Source organism: Oncorhynchus tshawytscha, linkage group LG18 (genome assembly GCF_018296145.1).
Source record: "Oncorhynchus tshawytscha isolate Ot180627B linkage group LG18, Otsh_v2.0, whole genome shotgun sequence".
NCBI lineage: Eukaryota > Metazoa > Chordata > Actinopteri > Salmoniformes > Salmonidae > Oncorhynchus > Oncorhynchus tshawytscha.
In genome coordinates, this window is record NC_056446.1 from 40998715 (window position 1) to 41021214 (window position 22500).

General features: G+C 47.0%; 2 protein-coding genes across 4 annotated transcripts in view; both read right to left on the reverse strand.

The window, feature by feature from the left end:
- LOC112241706 (neuronal acetylcholine receptor subunit alpha-2) overlaps nt 1–7164 on the reverse strand; it is an 84797-nt gene extending 77633 nt beyond the window's left edge. Inside the window, exon 1 of one of the 2 annotated variants that reach the window (XM_042301086.1) lies at nt 6721–7164. In XM_042301086.1, the coding sequence (XP_042157020.1) occupies nt 6721–6787 (67 nt within the window). In that variant the 5' untranslated portion in view covers nt 6788–7164. Of the gene's footprint in view, nt 1–6711 lie in introns of both variants that reach the window. The other variant, XM_042301085.1, reaches the window with a different exon arrangement.
- Nucleotides 7165–14163: 6999 nt separating this feature from the next.
- The window catches only part of si:ch211-142k18.1, a 34714-nt gene continuing 26377 nt past the window's right edge, over nt 14164–22500 (reverse strand). The window contains exons 2-5 of one of the 2 annotated variants that reach the window (XM_042301088.1): nt 22366–22500; nt 22026–22202; nt 17124–17225; nt 14164–14981 (exon numbers count right to left, since the gene is read on the reverse strand). The exon at nt 22366–22500 is cut by the window's right edge and continues 153 nt beyond it. In XM_042301088.1, coding sequence (XP_042157022.1) covers nt 14840–14981; nt 17124–17225; nt 22026–22202; nt 22366–22500 — 556 coding nt within the window. In that variant the 3' untranslated portion in view covers nt 14164–14839. Of the gene's footprint in view, nt 14982–16641; nt 16746–17123; nt 17226–22025; nt 22203–22365 lie in introns of those variants that run through there. The other variant, XM_042301089.1, reaches the window with a different exon arrangement.

The following is a 22500-nucleotide window of genomic DNA, read 5'->3' on the forward strand; positions in this document are numbered from 1 at the left end:
TGGGCAGGCGGTTCAGTCTGGGCAGGCAGTTCAGTCTGGGCAAGGGGAGACCGTCCAGTCTGGACAGGGGGACGGTTCAGTCTGGACAGGGGGACAGTTCAGTCTGGACAGGAGATACGGTTCAGTCTGGACAGGGGGGGACGGTTCAGTCTGGACAGGGGGACGGTTCAGTCTGGACAGGGGGACGGTTCAGTCTGGACAGGGGGACGGTTCAGTCTGGACAGGGGGACGGTTCAGTCTGGACAAGGGGGACGGTTCAGTCTGGACAGGGGGACGGTTCAGTCTGGACAAGGGGGACGGTTCAGTCTGGACAAGGGGGACGGTTCAGTCTGGACAGGGGGACGGTTCAGTCTGGACAGGGGGACGGTTCAGTCTGGACAGGGGGACGGTTCAGTCTGGACAGGGGACGGTTCAGTCTGGACAAGGGGGACGGTTCAGTCTGGACAGGGGGACGGTTCAGTCTGGACAGGGGGACGGTTCAGTCTGGACAGGGGGACGGTTCAGTCTGGACAGGGGGACGGTTCAGTCTGGACAGGGGGGACGGTTCAGTCTGGACAAGGGGGACGGTTCAGTCTGGACAGGGGGACGGTTCAGTCTGGGTGCCGCAAAGGGTTGAGCAAAAAAGTAAAACAAAAAACACAAGGAAGAACTCCTTCTCCCCCCCCCATCTCATTCTAAGGGATTCCCACTGGCCCCTTCATCAACGTAATCACAGTAAATTACACGCATCATTACTTCCAGCAGCTAACAGAGCAGGGTATGTTTACCAAATGGTACCTTATTCCCTTTATAGTGCCATTCCCATAGGGCTCTGATCAACACTAGTGCACTACAGGGAATACAGGCTACCATTTAGGACACACCACAGGGATGAGCTGGGAGCTAATCCATCCGTCTCAGTCAGAAGGTGTTGTGGGGTCAACCTCATACAAACACAACCTATTGTTGAGCTGCCAGTAAGCTGTCATTCAGGATGACACTGACACCAAAAAAATAAACCATTTCTGTTCTCTATTCAATGAATGTGAATTATATGTGAACAAATATCCTCATGACCTGCCAGTTTAATGTGTGACACATGCCAGGTTAATGTGTGACACCTGCCAGTTTAGTGTGTGACACCTGCCAGTTTAGTGCGTGACACCTGCCAGTTTAGTGTGTGACACCTGCCAGTTTAATGTGTGACACCTGCCAGTTTAGTGTGTGACACCTGCCAGGTTAATGTGTGACACCTGCCAGTTTAGTATGTGACACCTGCCAGTTTAGTGTGTGACACCTGCCAGGTTAATGTGTGACACCTGCCAGTTTAGTGTGTGACACCTGCCAGCTATGTGTGACACCTGCCAGTTTAGTGTGTGACACCTGCCAGTTAATGTGTGACACCTGCCAGTTTAGTGTGTGACACCTGCCAGGTTAATGTGTGACACCTGCCAGTTTAGTGTGTGACACCTGCCAGCTAAGTGTGTGACACCTGCCAGTTTAATGTGTGACACCTGCCAGTTTAATGTGTGACACCTGCCAGTTTAGTGTGTGACACCTGCCAGTTTAATGTGTGACACCTGCCAGTTTAGTGTGTGACACCTGCCAGTTTAGTGTGTGACACCTGCCAGCTAAGTGTGTGACACCTGCCAGTTTAATGTGTGACACCTGCCAGTTTAATGTGTGACACCTGCCAGTTTAGTGTGTGACACCTGCCAGTTTAATGTGTGACACCTGCCAGTTTAGTGTGTGACACCTGCCAGTTTAGTGTGTGACACCTGCCAGCTAAGTGTGTGACACCTGCCAGCTAAGTGTGTGACACCTGCCAGGTTAGTGTGTGACACCTGCCAGTTTAGTGTGTGACACCTGCCAGTTTCCTACGTGACACCTGCCAGTTTAGTGCGTGACACCTGCCAGTTTAGTGTGTGACACCTGCCAGGTTAATGTGTGACACCTGCCAGGTTAATGTGTGACACCTGCCAGTTTAGTGTGTGACACCTGCCAGCTAAGTGTGTGACACCTGCCAGTTTAGTGTGTGACACCTGCCAGTTTAGTGTGTGACACCTGCCAGGTTAATGTGTGACACCTGCCAGTTTAGTGTGTGACACCTGCCAGCTAAGTGTGTGACACCTGTCAGTTTAGTGCGTGACACCTGCCAGTTTAGTGTGTGACACCTGCCAGTTTAATGTGTGACACCTGCCAGTTTAGTGTGTGACACCTGCCAGGTTAATGTGTGACACCTGCCAGTTTAGTATGTGACACCTGCCAGTTTAGTGTGTGACACCTGCCAGGTTAATGTGTGACACCTGCCAGTTTAGTGTGTGACACCTGCCAGCTAAGTGTGTGACACCTGCCAGTTTAGTGTGTGACACCTGCCAGTTTAATGTGTGACACCTGCCAGTTTAGTGTGTGACACCTGCCAGGTTAATGTGTGACACCTGCCAGTTTAGTGTGTGACACCTGCCAGCTAAGTGTGTGACACCTGCCAGTTTAATGTGTGACACCTGCCAGTTTAATGTGTGACACCTGCCAGTTTAGTGTGTGACACCTGCCAGTTTAATGTGTGACACCTGCCAGTTTAGTGTGTGACACCTGCCAGTTTAGTGTGTGACACCTGCCAGCTAAGTGTGTGACACCTGCCAGTTTAGTGTGTGACACCTGCCAGCTAAGTGTGTGACACCTGCCAGGTTAGTGTGTGACACCTGCCAGTTTAGTGTGTGACACCTGCCAGTTTCCTACGTGACACCTGCCAGTTTAGTGCGTGACACCTGCCAGTTTAGTGTGTGACACCTGCCAGGTTAATGTGTGACACCTGCCAGGTTAATGTGTGACACCTGCCAGTTTAGTGTGTGACACCTGCCAGCTAAGTGTGTGACACCTGCCAGTTTAGTGTGTGACACCTGCCAGTTTAGTGTGTGACACCTGCCAGGTTAATGTGTGACACCTGCCAGTTTAGTGTGTGACACCTGCCAGCTAAGTGTGTGACACCTGCCAGTTTAGTGTGTGACACCTGCCAGTTTAATGTGTGACACCTGCCAGTTTAATGTGTGACACCTGCCAGTTTAATGTGTGACACCTGCCAGTTTAATGTGTGACACCTGCCAGTTTAGTGTGTGACACCTGCCAGTTTAATGTGTGACACCTGCCAGTTTAGTGTGTGACACCTGCCAGTTTAGTGTGTGACACCTGCCAGTTTAGTGTGTGACACCTGCCAGTTTAGTGTGTGACACCTGCCAGGTTAATGTGTGACACCTGCCAGTTTAATGTGTGACACCTGCCAGTTTAGTGTGTGACACCTGCCAGTTTAGTGTGTGACACCTGCCAGCTAAGTGTGTGACACCTGCCAGTTTGCCAGCTAAGTGTGTGACACCTGCCAGTGTGTGACACCTGCCAGTTTAATGTGTGACACCTGCCAGTTTAGTGTGTGACACCTGCCAGTTTAGTGTGTGACACCTGCCAGTTTAGTGTGTGACACCTGCCAGTTTAGTGTGTGACACCTGCCAGTTTAGTGTGTGACACCTGCCAGTTTAGTGTGTGACACCTGCCAGTTTAGTGTGTGACACCTGCCAGTTTAGTGTGTGACACCTGCCAGTTTAGTGTGTGACACCTGCCAGTTTAGTGTGTGACACCTGCCAGTTTCCTACGTGACACCTGCCAGTTTCCTACGTGACACCTGCCTGAAACATATATCAGCAGTCAACTTTAACTGGTACAAACCCTTTCCTGTTTACCTGCCAGTTTATAACTGGTACAAACCCTTTCCTGTTTACCTGCCAGTTTATAACTGGTACAAACCCTTTCCTGTTTACCTGCCAGTTTATAACTGGTACAAACCCTTTCCTGTTTCCCTGCCAGTTTATAACTGGTACAACCCCTTTCCTGTTTCCCTGCCAGTTTATAACTGGTACAAACCCTTTCCTGTCTACCTGCCAGTTTATAACTGGTACAAACCCTTTCCTGTCTACCTGCCAGTTTATAACTGGTACAAACCCTTTCCCCTGACGGAGTTTCTCCATTTTGGCCCATATGTTTTGTGCTCTCATGTTCGTAGGTGCATGATGAATATTTTGAAAGTTGTTGATATGTATTTTTGACAAAGTGTCCATTCATATTACACCAGGACAAGTCACTTTGTCACTTGCACCAGTGTGTGTGTGTGTGTGTGTGTGTGTGTGTGTGTGTGTGTGTGTGTGTGTGTGTGTGTGTGTGTGTGTGTGTGTGTGTGTGTGTGTGTGCCACCACCATTACCAACCTGTAAGTCATCCTCCTCTGGATCACAACAGCATGTCATTATTATCGCCTTGTCTAAAGTAGCCAAGCAGCCACCCACCCAGCCAGACAACCACCCACCCAGTCAGGCAGTTTGCAAGTTAATCAGTCAGCCAGTCAGCGAGTCAGAAAACCAGCCAGCCAGCCAGTGGAGGAAGGCCAGGGCCAACAACCCTACGAGGCAGCAAATCAGGTCCTGTCAGTCAGCAAAACAGCCAGCCTGCCAGTCAGACAGTAAATCAGTCAGTCAGACAGAGAACCAGTCAGTCAGTCAAACCAGCAAGTCAGTCAATCCAGCCAATCAGTCAGTCAGCCAGCCAACCAGCCAGTCATTCAGTCAGCCAGCCAGCCTACCAACCAGTCAGTCATTCAGTCAGTCAGCCAACCAGCCAGTCATTCAGTCAGCCAGCCAGCCAACCAGCCAGTCACTCAGTCAGCCAGCCGGCTAGCCAACCAGCCAGTCATTCAGTCAGCTAGCCAACCAGCCAGTCATTTTTAGTCATTCAGTCATTCAGTCAGCCAGCCAACCAGCCAGTCATTCAGTCAGCCAGCCAGCCAACCAACCAGTCAGTCAGTCAGTCAGTCAGTCAGCCAACCAGCCAGTCATTCAGTCAGCCAGCCAGCCAACCAGCCAGTCTTTCAGTCAGCTAGCCAACCAGCCAGTCATTCAGTCAGTCAGCCAACCAGCCAGTCATTCAGTCATTCAGTCAGCCAGCCAGCCAACCAGCCAGTCATTCAGTCAGCTAGCCAACCAGCCAGTCATTCAGTCAGCCAGTCATTCAGTCAGCCAGCCAGCCAACCAACCAGTCAGTCATTCAGTCAGTCAGCCAACCAGCCAGTCATTCAGTCAGTCAGCCAACCAGCCAGTCATTCAGTCAGCCAGCCAGCCAACCAGCCAGTCATTCAGTCAGCTAGCCAACCAGCCAGTCATTCAGCCAGCCAGTCATTCAGTCAGCTAGCCAACCAGCCAGTCATTCAGCCAGCCAGTCATTCAGTCAGCTAGCCAACCAGCCAGTCATTCAGTCAGCCAGTCATTCAGTCAGTCAGCCAGCCAACCAGTCAGTCAGTCAGACAGGTCTGTGGAGGAAGGCAAGCACCAGGAGAGTTTAGATGGGAAAGGACTAAATGGCATTGAAGGGAGGTTGTGGCAATTCAAAGCTCTAATAGTGACCTGTGGGCTGAATGTAATACTATTAGAGTCTATTAAAGTGATTCATGTCGTTATGAACCAATTACCTAGCTGAGGTAGGTTGGAGATCAGGAACGTGTACAAACTGCTATGACACTATTTATGTAACCTGTAGATAGGATACGTTGCAAAAAAAAATATTTGGTCTACCACAGTCTTACAAAAATGCACGTGTTCTAATTCTGGCAAGGCATCTTCTTTGCATCACACCATACTTCAATTATGCGCGTACTTGAAGCTCCGCTGTGACTACGCATCTGTCCTTCCGTCTGGAATAAGACCAGCACGCTGCAGAGACTATCCGAGACCAGATGCTCCGGGTTTGACAAAAAGCCATCGAACACCGCAGATCAAAGCCCCGCCTGTCAACGGAGTGAGAAAAGAAGAGATGACACCTCAGTTCCATGTCTAGCGCTTGGATCTTTGGGATCTTGGACACTGATCAAATTGTTTCGGCAGGGCGTGTAGCCCCTTGGGCAGCACATTAGAGTGTTGTGTGTGTGTGTGTGTGTGTGTGTGTGTGTGTGTGTGTGTGTGTGTGTGTGTGTGTGTGTGTGTGTGTGTGTGTGTGTGTGTGTGTGTGTGTGTGTGTGTGTGTGTGTGTGTGTGTGTGTGTGTGTGTGTGTGTGTGTGTGTTGTTTCAGAGTGTACCCTAGAGTGGCTCCCTCTGAAGGAGTCAGCAACTTCTCGGGCCAAACGTGCTCTTGGGAGAAATTGTCTGAAAATCCTCCCCATTCCACTTCGAAGTGCATAAGCCACGGTAGCCAGCTGCACAACTCTCGTCAATGTGTCTGCGGCTGCCACATTTAGAGTTATGTGGGGGTATTCAACTGTTGTGTTAGCCCGAAGCTTTAATGAGAAATAAGCAATTTAATGAATGAGAAATCAAGAGTGGCGTACAGTGCTCAGGCTCATTTAGAAAGTAACGAGAAGGCGATAAGCAGGTTGTTTTAGATCCCAGACAACAGCGCATCTGCTGTAGCAGTCGATTTAAACACGAGGAAATGATTGAAAAGGCGGGAGAATTCTGAGAGTTTTGGAACGATGGAACCACAGAACGAGAGAACATGGTACGTCATTTCTTATTTATGGTGAAATCGACTTAGGCACATTGTCAATGAAGGAACTGACATGGTAGGTTTAAACGGCTGCATCATTGAATGGCATAGCAATGGCATTCACACACCTTGGTAAAGAAAAAAACGAAAGAAAAAAAACCGCAATAAATGTCAGGAGATAAATCTAAGCCCAAATAAATAATAAAACGAACTTACTTGACTCACATAAGAAGAAACAACAGAACGCAGTGGTCCTAGCTGAGAACAGGTGGTTGAATAATCCGCGCTCCATATTTCACCCGCGGTGACTTTCTATCTTTCTACTTCCCTGAAAAGCATCTAGTTTCTATCTAAATCTCTCTTCAATCAAAAACCACCGACTTTGTAATATGATGATAGTCTCTCCGGAAAGGTTATCTTGAAACAATGATGACGTAGGGGAGAAAGTCGGCTTCCGTGTCAATTCTTGAGATGCGCTCTCGTCCTGTCATCTTCGCGTATGAGGCATATCAGGACAAGCGGACGCCGTGCCTCACTTCAGATATCGCATACTAGGCGCTTGATAGGCGGGAGAGAGTGACGTTAACGCCACTTCTAGTGGTGTGCTCTTTAGAGATGATAATTAATTAATCTGATTGAATAACTTTTAACTCCGTCGTTTCCACAACTCTCCGTCTCTGTCCTCGTCAACGTTTCCGTTTAGCAGCTGTATGTATCCAAATGCGTAAAAAACGGAGCGCTGCCCCATCCGGTGCCGGTGCCCCATCCGGTGCCGCTGCCCCATCCGGTGCCGCTGCCCCATCCCACTGCCCCTGCCCCATCCCGTGCCGCTGCCCCATCCCACTGCCCCTGCCCCATCCCACTGCCCCTGCCCCATCCCGTGCCGCTGCCCCATCCCGTGCCGCTGCCCCATCCCGTGCGCTGCCCCATCCGGTGCCGCTGCCCCATCCCGTGCCGCTGCCCCATCCGGAGCGCTGCCCCATCCGGTGCCGGTGCCCCATCCGGTGCCGCTGCCCCATCCCGTGCCGCTGCCCCATCCCGTGCCGCTGCCCCATCCCGTGCCGCTGCCCCATCCCGTGCCGCTGCCCCATCCCGTGCCGCTGCCCCATCCCACTGCCCCTGCCCCATCCCGTGCCGCTGCCCCATCCCGTGCCGCTGCCCCATCCCGTGCCGCTGCCCCATCCCACTGCCCCTGACCCATCCCGTGCCGCTGCCCCATCCCGTGCCGCTGCCCCATCCCACTGCCCCTGCCCCATCCCGTGCCGCTGCCCCATCCGGTGCCGCTGCCCCATCCGGTGCCGCCTGCCCCTGCCCCATCCCGTGCCGCTGCCCCATGCCCCATCCGGTGCCGCTGCCCCATCCCGTGCCGCTGCCCCATCCCCGCTGCCCCATCCCGTGCCGCTGCCCCATCCCCCATGCCCCATCCCGTGCCGCTGCCCCATCCCGTGCCTCTGCCCCATCCCGTGCCGCTGCCCCATCCCGTGCCGCTGCCCCATCCGGTGCCGCTGCCCCATCCCGTGCCGCTGCCCCATCCCGTGCCGCTGCCCCCTGCCCCATCCGGTGCCGCTGCCCCATCCCACTGCCCCTGCCCCATCCCGTGCCGCTGCCCCATCCCGTGCCGCTGCCCCATCCCACTGCCCCTGCCCCATGCCCCATCCCGCTGCCCTATCCCGTGCCGCTGCCCCATCCCACTGCCCCTGCCCCATCCGTGCCGCTGCCCCATCCCACTGCCCCTGCCCCATCCCGTGCCGCTGCCCCATCCCGCTGCCCCATCCCCCGCTGCCCCATCCCATGCCCCCGTGCCGCTGCCCCATCCCGTGCCGCTGCCCCATCCCGTGCCCCTGCCCCATCCCACTGCCCCTGCAGCGGTGGCATTGACTGACCGAGTCTACTCTCCCTCCTTCCCGGACTCTCTCCCCCGCTGCCCATATATGGTAAGAGACGCAGGAGAACTAGATTGAATCTCCATAAAGCCTTGACATGGCCATGTCAACATTAAACAGTTGTGTACTTTCAAAGAACGAGTAAAACAAAATAATGAAACAGGAGGCAACTAAAAATGTCATCGCAGACTAGGTATAACTTTCATTTAAATAAAAGTTCATTTTGCTTTTTTTCTGTGTGAATATACAAAAAATAATAAGTTTTTTGTACTTATTTTGCGCAGTGTTACTTGAATGTGTAGCGCTGAGCTATGTGGGTATGATATGCTCTATTCAAGAGTCTCTAGAACCAAAGACTAACTTGTTAATGACTGGATGATGGATGGACCACTGATAGGAAAAGAGTTTGGGACACAGCTGAAGAAGTGCTTATGGCTATGAGTTAGTTGATGTTATTGTAAGAGACAGCTAGAGGGCAGCACAGGTGAATGAACGGATTGAGAAAAACATTTTGCACAACAACAACAAAAACATATTTTTAGATAGAAGTTTATTTTCATCAGGATTCAATAAAACAACTGTAACATAAATATATGTCCTATACTGATGTAAAGTCCCCTGTTTGGGGGAAATGCATTGTCCTGGGACCGGTTCCAACCAACATTTTTGCTTATAAATCGATCTGTAGACAACTTAGATGGAACTCCCATATCTGTTGGGTGAAATTCCACAGTGTGACATCACAGCAGCAAGATGTGTGACCTGTTGCCATGAGAAAAGGGCAACCAGTGAAGAACAAACACCATTGTAAATACAACACATATTTATGCTTATTTATTTTATCTTGTGTCCTTTAACCATTTGTACATTGTTAGAACACTGTATATATATATAATATGACATTTGTAATGTCTTTATTGTTTTGAAACTTCTGTATGTGTAATGTTTACTGTTAATTTTTATTGTTTATTTGACTTTATATATTCACTTTATATATTATCTACCTCACTTGCTTTGGCAATGTTAACACATGTTTCCCATGCCAATAAAGCCCTTGAATTGAATTGGAAATGGCTTGCTGTGAACGACAGTCCTTGTTCCCACGGACACAGTAGTATATTGTCTGAGCCTGTGTGACGTAGGATGTGAAATCTGAAACCACTTGACGCTGGGATGTCCCTCCCACCATTTTAATTCGCTCTTCCGACTGTCCATCAACTCCCGGCTGAACCCTACGTCACAAACAACTGACAAAACACATGCCGGAAACCCTGACATCGTAGCACAGCAGGAGAGAGTGGTTTCATCAGAGATTGATTTATAACCATTCATCTAAAATAATTGTATTTTACAGTTATAAGGAAGGTGAAATCTTATACTTAGTTGTTTCATAATTTGATTATAATATATTTACAAAGCATATAAATCATTTCAAGACTTATTCATATAGTTTTGTTGAAAAGGAATGCCATAATATAAAATATGTATCATATTTGTACTATATACTTGAGCTTGTGTCCTCAAAAGTGACGACACCTCAGCAATTTATAACGATTTTTACCAGAAAGGTGAGACTTGAACCTTTCTACGAATATGCAGCATCACTAAGTTAATATTTATGGTCCTCTCATGATAAATAATTACTTTTGGGGATTACGTAGATTACATTTTCGATTACATTTAGTTAAAATATTTACTACATTTTGACATAACATGGTTTGTCTTTATCATTTCATAATTACAACATTAAAAACATCCTAAAAAAGAAAGGGTGAAGGCACCTCCCATAAAAGACTGCAACAACAAGTACATACAGTACATCTTTCTACAACAGAAAGAGAACTAGGGACAGAACAGAAACTCATATAGACTAAAGTTGAAACTCCCACTGAGCCGGACTAGGAGATAAATTATCTCATGTCGTTGTTTGACCTTTTAAAGGGACGGGGGTCAAAGTAACTCAGGCAATAACCAGCATGGCCTCCCCACCATCTCATGGTAGTACTATGATTCCTTTACAACATTACCCCCTGTAACCATACAACATGACCCCCTGTAACCATACAACATTACCCCCGCTAACCATACACAGAATTACCCCCTCTAACCATACACAACAATACCCCTGTAACCATACACAACAATACCCCCTGTAACCATACAACATGACCCCCTGTAACCATACAACATGACCCCCTGTAATCATACAACATTACCCCTGTAACCATACAACATGACCCCTGTAACAATACAACATTACCCCCTGTAACCATACAACATTACCCCCTGTAACCATACAACATGACCCCTGTAACCATACAACATTACCCCCGCTAACCATACACAGAATTACCCCCTCTAACCATACACAACAATACCCCCTGTAACCATACAACAATACCCCCTGTAACCATACAACATTACCCCCTGTAACCATACAACATTACCCCCTGTAACCACACAGCAATACCCCCTGTGACCCCTGTAACCATACAACATTACCCCTGTAACCACACAACATTACCCCCTGTGACCATACACAACATTACCACCTGTAAGCATACACAACATTATCCCCTGTAACCATACACAACATTACCCCCTGTAACCATACAACATTGCCCCATGTAACCATACACAGCATTACCCCCTCTAACCATACACAACAATACACCCTGTAACCATACACAACATTACCCCCTGTAACCATACACAACATTACCCCCTGTAACCTTACACAGCATTATCCCCCTAACCATACCCAGCATTACCCCTGTAACCATACACAACATTACCCTGGTATCCATACACAGCATTACCCCCTGTAACCATACACAGCATTACCCCTGTAACCATACACAGCACTACCCTGGTAGCCATACACAGCATTACCCCCTGTAGCCATACACAACATTACCCCCTGTAACCTTACACACCATTACACCCTGTAACCTTACACAACATTACCCCAGTGGAACCCATCTATATAAAGCCTAATTGGTTTTGTATACTTCAGATCAGGGCTGTGTGTAGGTGCATACCAAATAGCACTCTATACTTGGGCCCTGGTCCAAAGTAGTGCGCTATATAGGGAATAGGGTGCCATAAAGTAGTGCACTATATAGGGACTAGGCTGTCATTTAGGATGTACCCTATGTTTCCAACCCATTTGACAGCATGGGGTTGTCATTTGAACTCTGACAAGGAATGGGGGTCAAAGTCACAATCACCCCGGCCTGCCCCTTTCCTCACCAACTCACTGCATACAATATATACAGTATGTCTCTGAAAACCATATTTCCCTCACAGCATAACATACCCCCTCTCAAATATAACCCAGCGAGACCAAGCTTCATTGTATTTGTATACAATTCCCTTTATTTGCAAATAAACCCTTTGGTTTTCAAGCCTGGAATTTGAGCTGAATATCACTAATTGCATTTGTGTATTTTCACTGATAAACAACAGAGAAACATAATGATGATCAGTGTGTATTCCAGGCTTCTGCTTTCATAGAACAAGAGAGGGGAACCTCCCTTCAAGCATCTGCCCTGAACCTGTCCTGGTCTCCACCCTTACCCAGACCAATACAGACAGACCATACTACCCTGGTACCTAGACAGACCATACTACCCTGGTACGTAGACAGACCAATACAGACAGACCATACTACCCTGGTACATAGACAGACCAATACAGACAGACCATACTACCCTGGTACCTAGACAGACCAATACAGACCTGGTACCTAGACAGACCAATACAGACAGACCATACTACCCTGGTACCTAGACAGACCAATACAGACAGACCATACTACCCTGGTACCTAGACAGACCAATACAGACAGACCATACTACCCTGGTACCTAGACAGACCAATAAAGATGTACCATAATACTCAGGCTAACCAGAGCTGCCGGTACTACTATGACAGATATAGAGCTTGTGTCACAAATTCCACCCTATTCCCGATATAGTGCCCTCCTGAATAGGGCTTTGGTCAACAGTAGTGCACCAAACAGGGAATAAAATGCCGTTTGGGCGTAACGAAATATATTTGGTTTCAAAACTTCCGACTGACATATTCGTTTTTGTTTTTTTAAATCCAGTAATAATAGCAATTTACTGGATGGAAAATCTGGTTTGAAATACATGACATACTATGATATAATTATATGCTGAACTGCTCAGTATGAACAACTTAATGTTTTTTGGAATAATTGTAAACAGAAAAAGTACTGACTTGGCATTTTGTCTTTGATAGCGTTTGGTCACACATGAGTGCTACTGTATTAAACAGCTACGGTACAGTACAGTACAGTGACTGTTCATTACAAATCTCTGGTCCAAAATCTCAGCATAAATCCTCTACCATTTATTCCATAGCTGTCAGCACACTCACGGTTCACTTAAAGTACACTGAGCAGAAAGAACATTCCTGTCAGAGCATCTGTTTAGTAGAAAAAACTACACACCTCTAGGTTCAGACCAGAGAGGTTTAGGTTTTGACGAGAGACACAGATGCTGAAGGTTGTATTAGTAGCCTGAAGGAGGGAAGGTGAAGCGTAGGAGGGGGGGAAGAAAGTAGGAGGGAGGGAAGAAGAGTAGGAGAGAGGAAAGAAGAGTAGGAGGGGGAAGAAGAGTAGGAGGGAGGGAAGAAGAGTAGGAGGGAGGGAAGAAGAGTAGGAGTTTTTGGAATAAGAGAAAAAAAGCATTTTGGTAGGAGGGAGGGAAGAAGAGTAGGAGGGAGAGAAAAAGGGTAGGAGGGAGGGAAGAAGAGTAGGAGGGAGAAAAAAAGGTTCAGGAGAGGTTTAGGGGGGGAAGAAGAGTAGGAGGGAGGGAAGAAGAGTAGGAGGGAGAGAAAAAGGGAAGGAGGGAGAGGAAGAAGAGTAGGAGGGAGAGAAAAAGGGTAGGAGGGAGGGAAGAAGAGTAGGAGGGAGAGAAAAAGGGTAGGAGGGGGGAAGAAGAAGAGAAAAAGGTAGGAGGGAGGAAAGAAGAGTAGGAGGGAGAGAAAAAGAGTAGGAGGGAGGGAAGAAGAGTAGGAAGGAAGTAGGAGGGAGAGAAGAAGGGTAGGAGGGGGGGAAGAAGAGTAGGAGGGGGGAAGAAGAGTAGGAGAGAGGAAAGAAGAGTAGGAGGGAGAGAAAAAGAGTAGGAGGGAGGGAAGAAGAGTAGGAAGGAAGTAGGAGGGAGAGAAGAAGAGTAGGAGTGCGACAGAGTAGCCTAGTGGTTAGAGCGTTGGACTAGTAACCGGAAGTTTGCAAGTTCAAATCCCTGAGCTGACAAGGTACAAATCTGTCGTTCTGCCCCTGAACAGGCAGTTAACCCACTGTTCCTAGGCCGTCATTGAAAATAAGAATTTGTTCTTAACTGACTTGCCTATTGAAGAGTAGGAGGAAGAGCAGGAAGGAGGGAAGAAGAGTAGGAGGGAGAGAAGAAGAGCAGGAAGGAGGGAAGAAGAGTAGGAGGGAGAGAAGAAGAGCAGGAAGGAGGGAAGAAGAGTAGGAGGGAGAGAAGAAGAGTAGGAAGGAGGGAAGAAGAGTAGGAGGGAGAGAAGAAGAGCAGGAAGGAGGGAAGAAGAGTAGGAGGGAGAGAAGAAGAGCAGGAAGGAGGGAAGAAGAGTAGGAGGAAGAGTAGGAGGGAGAGAAGAAGGAAGGAGGGAAGAAGAGTAGGAGGGAAGAAGAGCAGGATGGAGGGAAGAAGAGTAGGAGGGAGGGAAGAAGAGTAGGAGGGAGGGAAGAAGAGAAGGAGAGAAGAAGAGTAGGAGGGAGAGAAGAAGAGTAGGAGGGAGAGAAGAAGAGTAGGAGGGAGAGAAGAAGAGTAGAAGGGAGAGAAGAAGAGCAGGAAGGAGGGAAGAAGAGCAGGAGGGAGAGAAGAAGAGTAGAGCGTTCTACTTAGGACTAGATTCCATCAGATCTGTGCTAGCAGACATCTGCATAGCGGTTGTTTTGGCAGCGGCAGAGGTGGAATGCATTAGAACTGTCAAATCCACAAGCGGCTCCCAGATTTATACCTAAAGTGGACATTGCAATTGGCTGCAGAGGAGTCGCATTCAGAGAAATTTCGAACACTGGCGTTTGAGATGTAATCTACACCTCGATAAGGCTAATCAAATCTTCATTACTTAATTGAATGATTTTTTTTAGTTTCAGTGTAATTATTCCTATATGGCCTATACTTTCTTGTTCTGAACTTCATGACAATGATCACATGAGCTGCTGCTCAACTAATTTTTGACAAGCTCCTACGCAGTTGCACCTCCGCCAAAACATCAGCTATGTGGGTGTCGGCTATTGCCGCTTTACACTTGATCTGATTTAATCTAGGCCTTAGTTGCCTGGTCCAATAGCTGTTTGTGCTCTCTTGCACACACATATCTGAGACCAGGCTACAAAAGAGTCACAGCAAAGACCATAGGAACTGGAGAGACCGCACAAACAGTTCTGAGACCAGACAATCTCCTTAGCGACGTAAAGTTTTGAGAGAGTCTTTGAGCTGTTTGGTGAAGGAGGCGTGGAGGGTCTGAGACAAGGTATCCAGCCTCATGGCGATGTCTGCTGCTGCCTGGAAGAGGCCCTCGAACGCCAGGGACTCCTCTTTGATTCTGTCATGAAAGGAGACAAGTTAAATAGACAGTGTCAGCGGGGAGAGGAGTGTCAGCTCAAAGACAGAGAGAAAAGGTGGTAGGAATGGAGAAGAGGAGGTTAGGCAGGGACTCCTCTTTTATTCTGTCATGAAATGAGACAAGACAAACAGGGTTAGCAGGGAGAGAGGGGAGGATGGAGGGAGGGAGAGAGAGGGCAGAGGATGGAGGGAGATAAAAGAGGGAAAGCGGTATGAATGGAGGAGAGGTTAGGCAGGGACACCTCTTTGATTCTGCCATGCAAGGAGACAAGACAAACACAGTGTCAACAAGAGGGAGAGAAAAAGAGTAGGAGGGAGGAGAGAAGAGTAGGATGGAGGAGAGAAGAGTAGGAGGGAGGAGAGAAGAGTAGGAGGGAGGAGAGAAGAGTAGGAAGGAGAGAAAAAGAGTAGGAGGGAGGAGAGAAGAGTAGGAGGGAGAGAAGAAGAGTAGGAGGGAGGTAAGAATAGTAGGAGGGAGGAGAGAAGAGTATGAGGGAGGAGAGAAGAGTAGGAAGGAGAGAAGAAGAGTAGGAGGGAGATAAGAAGAGTAGGGGGAGGAGAGAAGAGTAGGAGGGAGGAGAGAAGAAGAGTAGGAGGGAGAGAAGGGTAGGAGGGAGAGAAGAAGAGTAGGAGAGAGTGAAGAAGAGTAGGAGGGAGAGAAGGGTAGGAGAAGAGTAGAAGAGGGGGAGAAGAAGAGTAGGAAGGAGGGAAGAAGAGTAGGAAGGAGAGAAGAAGAGTAGGAAGGAGGGAAGAAGAGCAGTAGGGAGGAGAGAAGAGTAGGAAGGAGAGAAGAAGAGTAGGAGGGAGAGAAGAAGAGTAGTTGGGAGAGAAGAAGAGTAGGAAGGAGAGAAGCAGAGTAGGAGGGAGAGAAGAAGAGTAGGTGGGAGAGAAGAAGAGTAGGAGGGAGGGAAGAGGAGTAGGTGGGAGAGAAGAAGAGTAGAAAGGAGAGAAGAAGAGTAGGAGGGAGAGAAGAAGAGTAGGAGGGAGGATAGAAGAGTAGGAGGGAGGGAAGAAGAGTAGGAGGGAGGATAGAAGTGTTGGAGGGAGGGAAGAAGAGTAGGAGTGAGGGAAGAAGAGTAGGGAGGAGGGAAGAAGATTTGGAGGGAGGATAGAAAAGTTGGAGGGAGGGAAGAAGAGTAGGAGGGAGGATAGAAGAGTAGGAGGAGGGAAGGATAGAGGGAGGATAGAAGAGTAGGAGGGAGGGAAGAAGAGTAGGAGGGAGGATAGGAGTTGGAGGGAGAGAAGAAGAGTTGGAGGGAGGGAAGAGGGTAGGAGGGAGGATAGAAGAGTTGGAGGGAGGGAAGAAGAGTAGGAGGGAGGATAGAAGAGTTGGAGGGAGGGAAGAAGTGCAGGAGGGAGGATAGAAGAGTAGGAGGGAGGATAGAAGAGTAGGAGGGAGGGAAGAAGTGCAGGAGGGAGGATAGAAGAGTAGGAGGGAGGGAAGAAATGCAGGAGGGAGGATAGAAGAGTAGGAGGGAGGGAAGAAGTGTAGGAGGGTGAGAAGGAGAGGAGTCAGGAAACGTAGAGAAAGTTTGGAAAACACATGGTAAAGAGGGAAATGGTGGTGTACATAGTACAGATGAATGCACGTTGTTTGACGTAAGACAATGGGTTCTGATGAGGACACAGGATTTATTACAGTAATTAAACCACAGAGAGGCCTTGATGGTAATCAAGGTAAATACGTCACTCAGACCCAGGCCACATCTTGGTTCTGATGAGGACACAGTAGGGTTGTGAATGTCTGGGAAGAACAGGGAGTCTGAGTCAATAAGGGGCTCGTTAATGGACTGGGGGAAAACAGTGGTTGCTAAGGTGACTGTTAATAGAGCTCTGTATAAACTAATCAATGAGCCGGGAGGAGTTCCTGTCTCTCAGCAGATTAGATCACGCTAATACAGTATGTGAATGTCTCTGTTCCTCTCTGGCTGCCTGTCCTGTCTATGGAATGGATCTCTCAGTGGCAGACCGGAGGAGGATGGCTGTGTCAAGGTTTTTCCTTGCCCTATGTTTGCTCTTTTGGGTGTTTAAGTCTCATACAAACATTACATTAATGGATTTATTATAATAATAGACTGACAGATTGAGATGAATAACTAACTGGTTTCATCCATGTACTTACTTCCGTATCCCAGTCAGAGCCTCCAGTACATCTCCTTCCAGATGTCCCTCCAGATCCTCCATCACCTTCTGGACTACACCGTTACAGCTCTGCTGCTCCTCCCTGATGACATAATACACAACATAATGACATAATACACAACATAATGACATAATACACCGTCATCGCTCTGCTGCTCCTCCCTGATGACATAATACACAACATAATGACATAATACACCGTTACAGCTCTGCTGCTCCTCCCTGATGACATAATACACAACATAATGACACAATACACAACATAATGACATAATACACCGTCACAGCTCTGGTGCTCCTCCCTGATGACATAATACACAACATAATGACATAATACACCGTCACAGCTCTGCTGCTCCTCCCTGATGACATAATACACAACATAATGACATAATACACCGTCATCGCTCTGCTGCTCCTCCCTGATGACATAATACACAACATAATGACACAATACACAACATAATGACATAATACACCGTCACAGCTCTGGTGCTCCTCCCTGATGACATAATACACAACATAATGACATAATACACAACATAATGACATAATACACAGTCACAGCTCTGCTGCTCCTCCCTGATGACATAATACACAACATAATGACATAATACACCGTCACAGCTCTGCTGCTCCTCCCTGATGACATAATACACAACATAATGACATAATACACCGTTACAGCTCTGCTGCTCCTCCCTGATGACATAATACACAACATAATGACACAATACACAACATAATGACATAATACACAACATAATGACATAATACACAGTTACAGCTCTGCTGCTCCTCCCTGATGACATAATACACAACATAATGACATAATACACCGTCATCGCTCTGCTGCTCCTCCCTGATGACATAATACACAACATAATGACATAATACACCGTCACAGCTCTGGTGCTCCTCCCTGATGACATAATACACAGTTACAGCTCTGGTGCTCCTCCCTGATGACATAATACACAACATAATGACATAATACACCGTCACAGCTCTGCTGCTCCTCCCTGATGACATAATACACAACATAATGACATAATACACCGTCATCGCTCTGCTGCTCCTCCCTGATGACATAATACACAACATAATGACATAATACACCGTTACAGCTCTGCTGCTCCTCCCTGATGACATAATACACAACATAATGACATAATACACCGTCACAGCTCTGCTGCTCCTCCCTGATGACATAATACACAACATAATGACATAATACACAACATAATGACATAATACACAGTTACAGCTCTGGTGCTCCTCCCTGATGACATAATACACAACATAATGACATAATACACAACATAATGACATAATACACCGTCACAGCTCTGCTGCTCCTCCCTGATGACATAATACACAACATAATGACATAATACACCGTCACCGCTCTGCTGCTCCTCCCTGATGACATAATGACATAATACACAACATAATGACATAATACACTGTCACCGCTCTGCTGCTCCTCCCTGATGACATAATACACAACATAATGACACAATACACAACATAATGACATAATACACCGTCACAGCTCTGGTGCTCCTCCCTGATGACATAATACACAGTTACAGCTCTGGTGCTCCTCCCTGATGACATAATACACAGTTACAGCTCTGGTGCTCCTCCCTGATGACATAATACACAACATAATGACATAATACACCGTCACCGCTCTGCTGCTCCTCCCTGATGACATAATACACAGTTACAGCTCTGTGCTCCTCCCTGATGACATAATGACATAATACACCGTCACAGCTCTGCTGCTCCTCCCTGATGACATAATACACAACATAATGACATAATACACCGTCACAGCTCTGGTGCTCCTCCCTGATGACATAATACACAACATAATGACATAATACACCGTCACAGCTCTGCTGCTCCTCCCTGATGACATAATACACAACATAATGACATAATACACAACATAATGACATAATACACCGTCACAGCTCTGCTGCTCCTCCCTGATGACATAATACACAACATAATGACATAATACACCGTCATCAGCTCTGCTGCTCCTCCCTGATGACATAATACACAACATAATGACACAATACACAACATAATGACATAATACACCGTCACAGCTCTGGTGCTCCTCCCTGATGACATAATACACAGTTACAGCTCTGTGCTCCTCCCTGATGACATAATACACAACATAATGACATAATACACCGTCACAGCTCTGGTGCTCCTCCCTGATGACATAATACACAGTTACAGCTCTGTGCTCCTCCCTGATGACATAATGACATAATACACCGTCACAGCTCTGTGCTCCTCCCTGATGACATAATACACAACATAATGACATAATACACCGTCACCGCTCTGCTGCTCCTCCCTGATGACATAATACACAACATAATGACACAATACACAACATAATGACATAATACACCGTCACAGCTCTGGTGCTCCTCCCTGATGACATAATACACAGTTACAGCTCTGGTGCTCCTCCCTGATGACATAATACACAGTTACAGCTCTGTGCTCCTCCCTGATGACATAATGACATAATACAGTCACAGCTCTGCTGCTCCTCCCTGATGACATAATACACAACATAATGACATAATACACCATCACAGCTCTGGTGCTCCTCCCTGATGACATAATACACAACATAATGACATAATACACAACATAATGACATAATACACCGTCACAGCTCTGTGCTCCTCCCTGATGACATAATACACAACATAATGACATAATACACCGTTACAGCTCTGCTGCTCCTCCCTGATGACATAATACACAACATAATGACATAATACACCGTCACAGCTCTGCTGCTCCTCCCTGATGACATAATACACAACATAATGACATAATACACAACATAATGACATAATACACAGTTACAGCTCTGGTGCTCCTCCCTGATGACATAATACACAACATAATGACATAATACACAACATAATGACATAATACACCGTCACAGCTCTGCTGCTCCTCCCTGATGACATAATACACAACATAATGACATAATACACCGTCACCAGCTCTGTGCTCCTCCCTGATGACATAATACACAACATAATGACATAATACACCGTCACCGCTCTGCTGCTCCTCCCTGATGACATAATACACAACATAATGACACAATACACAACATAATGACATAATACACCGTCACAGCTCTGGTGCTCCTCCCTGATGACATAATACACAGTTACAGCTCTGGTGCTCCTCCCTGATGACATAATACACAGTCACAGCTCTGGTGCTCCTCCCTGATGACATAATACACAGTTACAGCTCTGGTGCTCCTCCCTGATGACATAATACACCGTCACAGCTCTGGTGCTCCTCCCTGATGACATAATGACATAATACACCGTCACAGCTCTGGTGCTCCTCCCTGATGACATAATACACCGTCACAGCTCTGGTGCTCCTCCCTGATGACATAATACACAGTTACAGCTCTGGTGCTCCTCCCTGATGACATAATACACAGTTACAGCTCTGGTGCTCCTCCCTGATGACATAATACACAGTTACAGCTCTGGTGCTCCTCCCTGATGACATAATACACAGTTACAGCTCTGTGCTCCTCCCTGATGACATAATGACATAATACACCGTCACAGCTCTGCTGCTCCTCCCTGATGACATAATACACAACATAATGACATAATACACCGTCACAGCTCTGGTGCTCCTCCCTGATGACATAATACACAACATAATGACATAATACATTGATTACAGCTCTGATTGCTCCTCCCTGATGACATAATACACAACATAATGACATAATACACCGTCACAGCTCTGCTGCTCCTCCCTGATGACATAATACACAACATAATGACATAATACACAACATAATGACATAATACACAGTTACAGCTCTGGTGCTCCTCCCTGATGACATAATACACAACATAATGACATAATACACAACATAATGACATAATACACCGTCACAGCTCTTGCTCCTCCCTGATGACATAATACACAACATAATGACACAATACACAACATAATGACATAATACACCGTCACAGCTCTGGTGCTCCTCCCTGATGACATAATACACAGTTACAGCTCTGCTGCTCCTCCCTGATGACATAATACACAGTTACAGCTCTGTGCTCCTCCCTGATGACATAATACACAACATAATGACATAATACACAACATAATGACATAATACACCGTCACAGCCTGGTGCTCCTCCCTGATGACATAATACACAGTTACAGCTCTGGTGCTCCTCCCTGATGACATAATACACAGTTACAGCTCTGGTGCTCCTCCCTGATGACATAATACACAGTTACAGCTCTGTGCTCCTCCCTGATGACATAATACACAACATAATGACACAATACACAACATAATGACATAATACACCCACAGCTCTGCTGCTCCTCCCTGATGACATAATACACAACATAATGACATAATACACAACATAATGACATAATACACCGTCACAGCTCTGGTGCTCCTCCCTGATGACATAATACACAACATAATGACATAATACACAACATAATGACATAATACACCATCACAGCTCTGCTGCTCTTCCCTGATGGCATTGCACATTGTATTCTCACTCACCTTATCGTTCAATGATGATTCTGTCCTCGTTTGTTAAATCTGTAGAAAATCTAAATGAACCACATCTGATGAATCTAAATGAACCACACTCCAAAGTACTCATTTAGCAGATTATGGTTATTTTGTCATTTTTACTTGCAATGATATGTGGTTGTTTTAACCCTAACTTATTTCAATACACTGCCAGTAAGATAATAGCGTAATACTGACTAAAATGTAATGACATGTAAAATTGCAAAGGATAGTCACAAACCTGATGCCCACTATGTTTTCCTCGATGACGTCCTCATAGCGCTGCTCCTCCCCCAGCTCTGCTCCTATGTACTGGACTAGGTTCTCCACCACTGCCTGGTTTCCATGCTGTATAGCCTTCAGGTAGGCCAACTCTTCTCTCTGGGCCTGGAGGCGCCTGGCGGTAGCCTGACTGGTGCTGAAGCGATTGATTGATTGATTGATTGATTGATTGATTGATTGATTGATTGACATGTATTATCCTACAAGAGGAAATTATTTTCAAAACTCACACATTACATAGAAACACAACAGGAAACAAACAGTAACCAACAGACATTGAGATTTAAATAGTATCACACCTGAAGTGGACGGAGCACTCATCTGGCTCCGTGTTGTAGTGGAACACTGGCTTAGGTGGAAGTATTTTACCCCAGGATTCTCTTGTCTCTGTTTCTGACCCCGCAGGGTAATCTCCTGGCTCCTGGGAGGAGGAC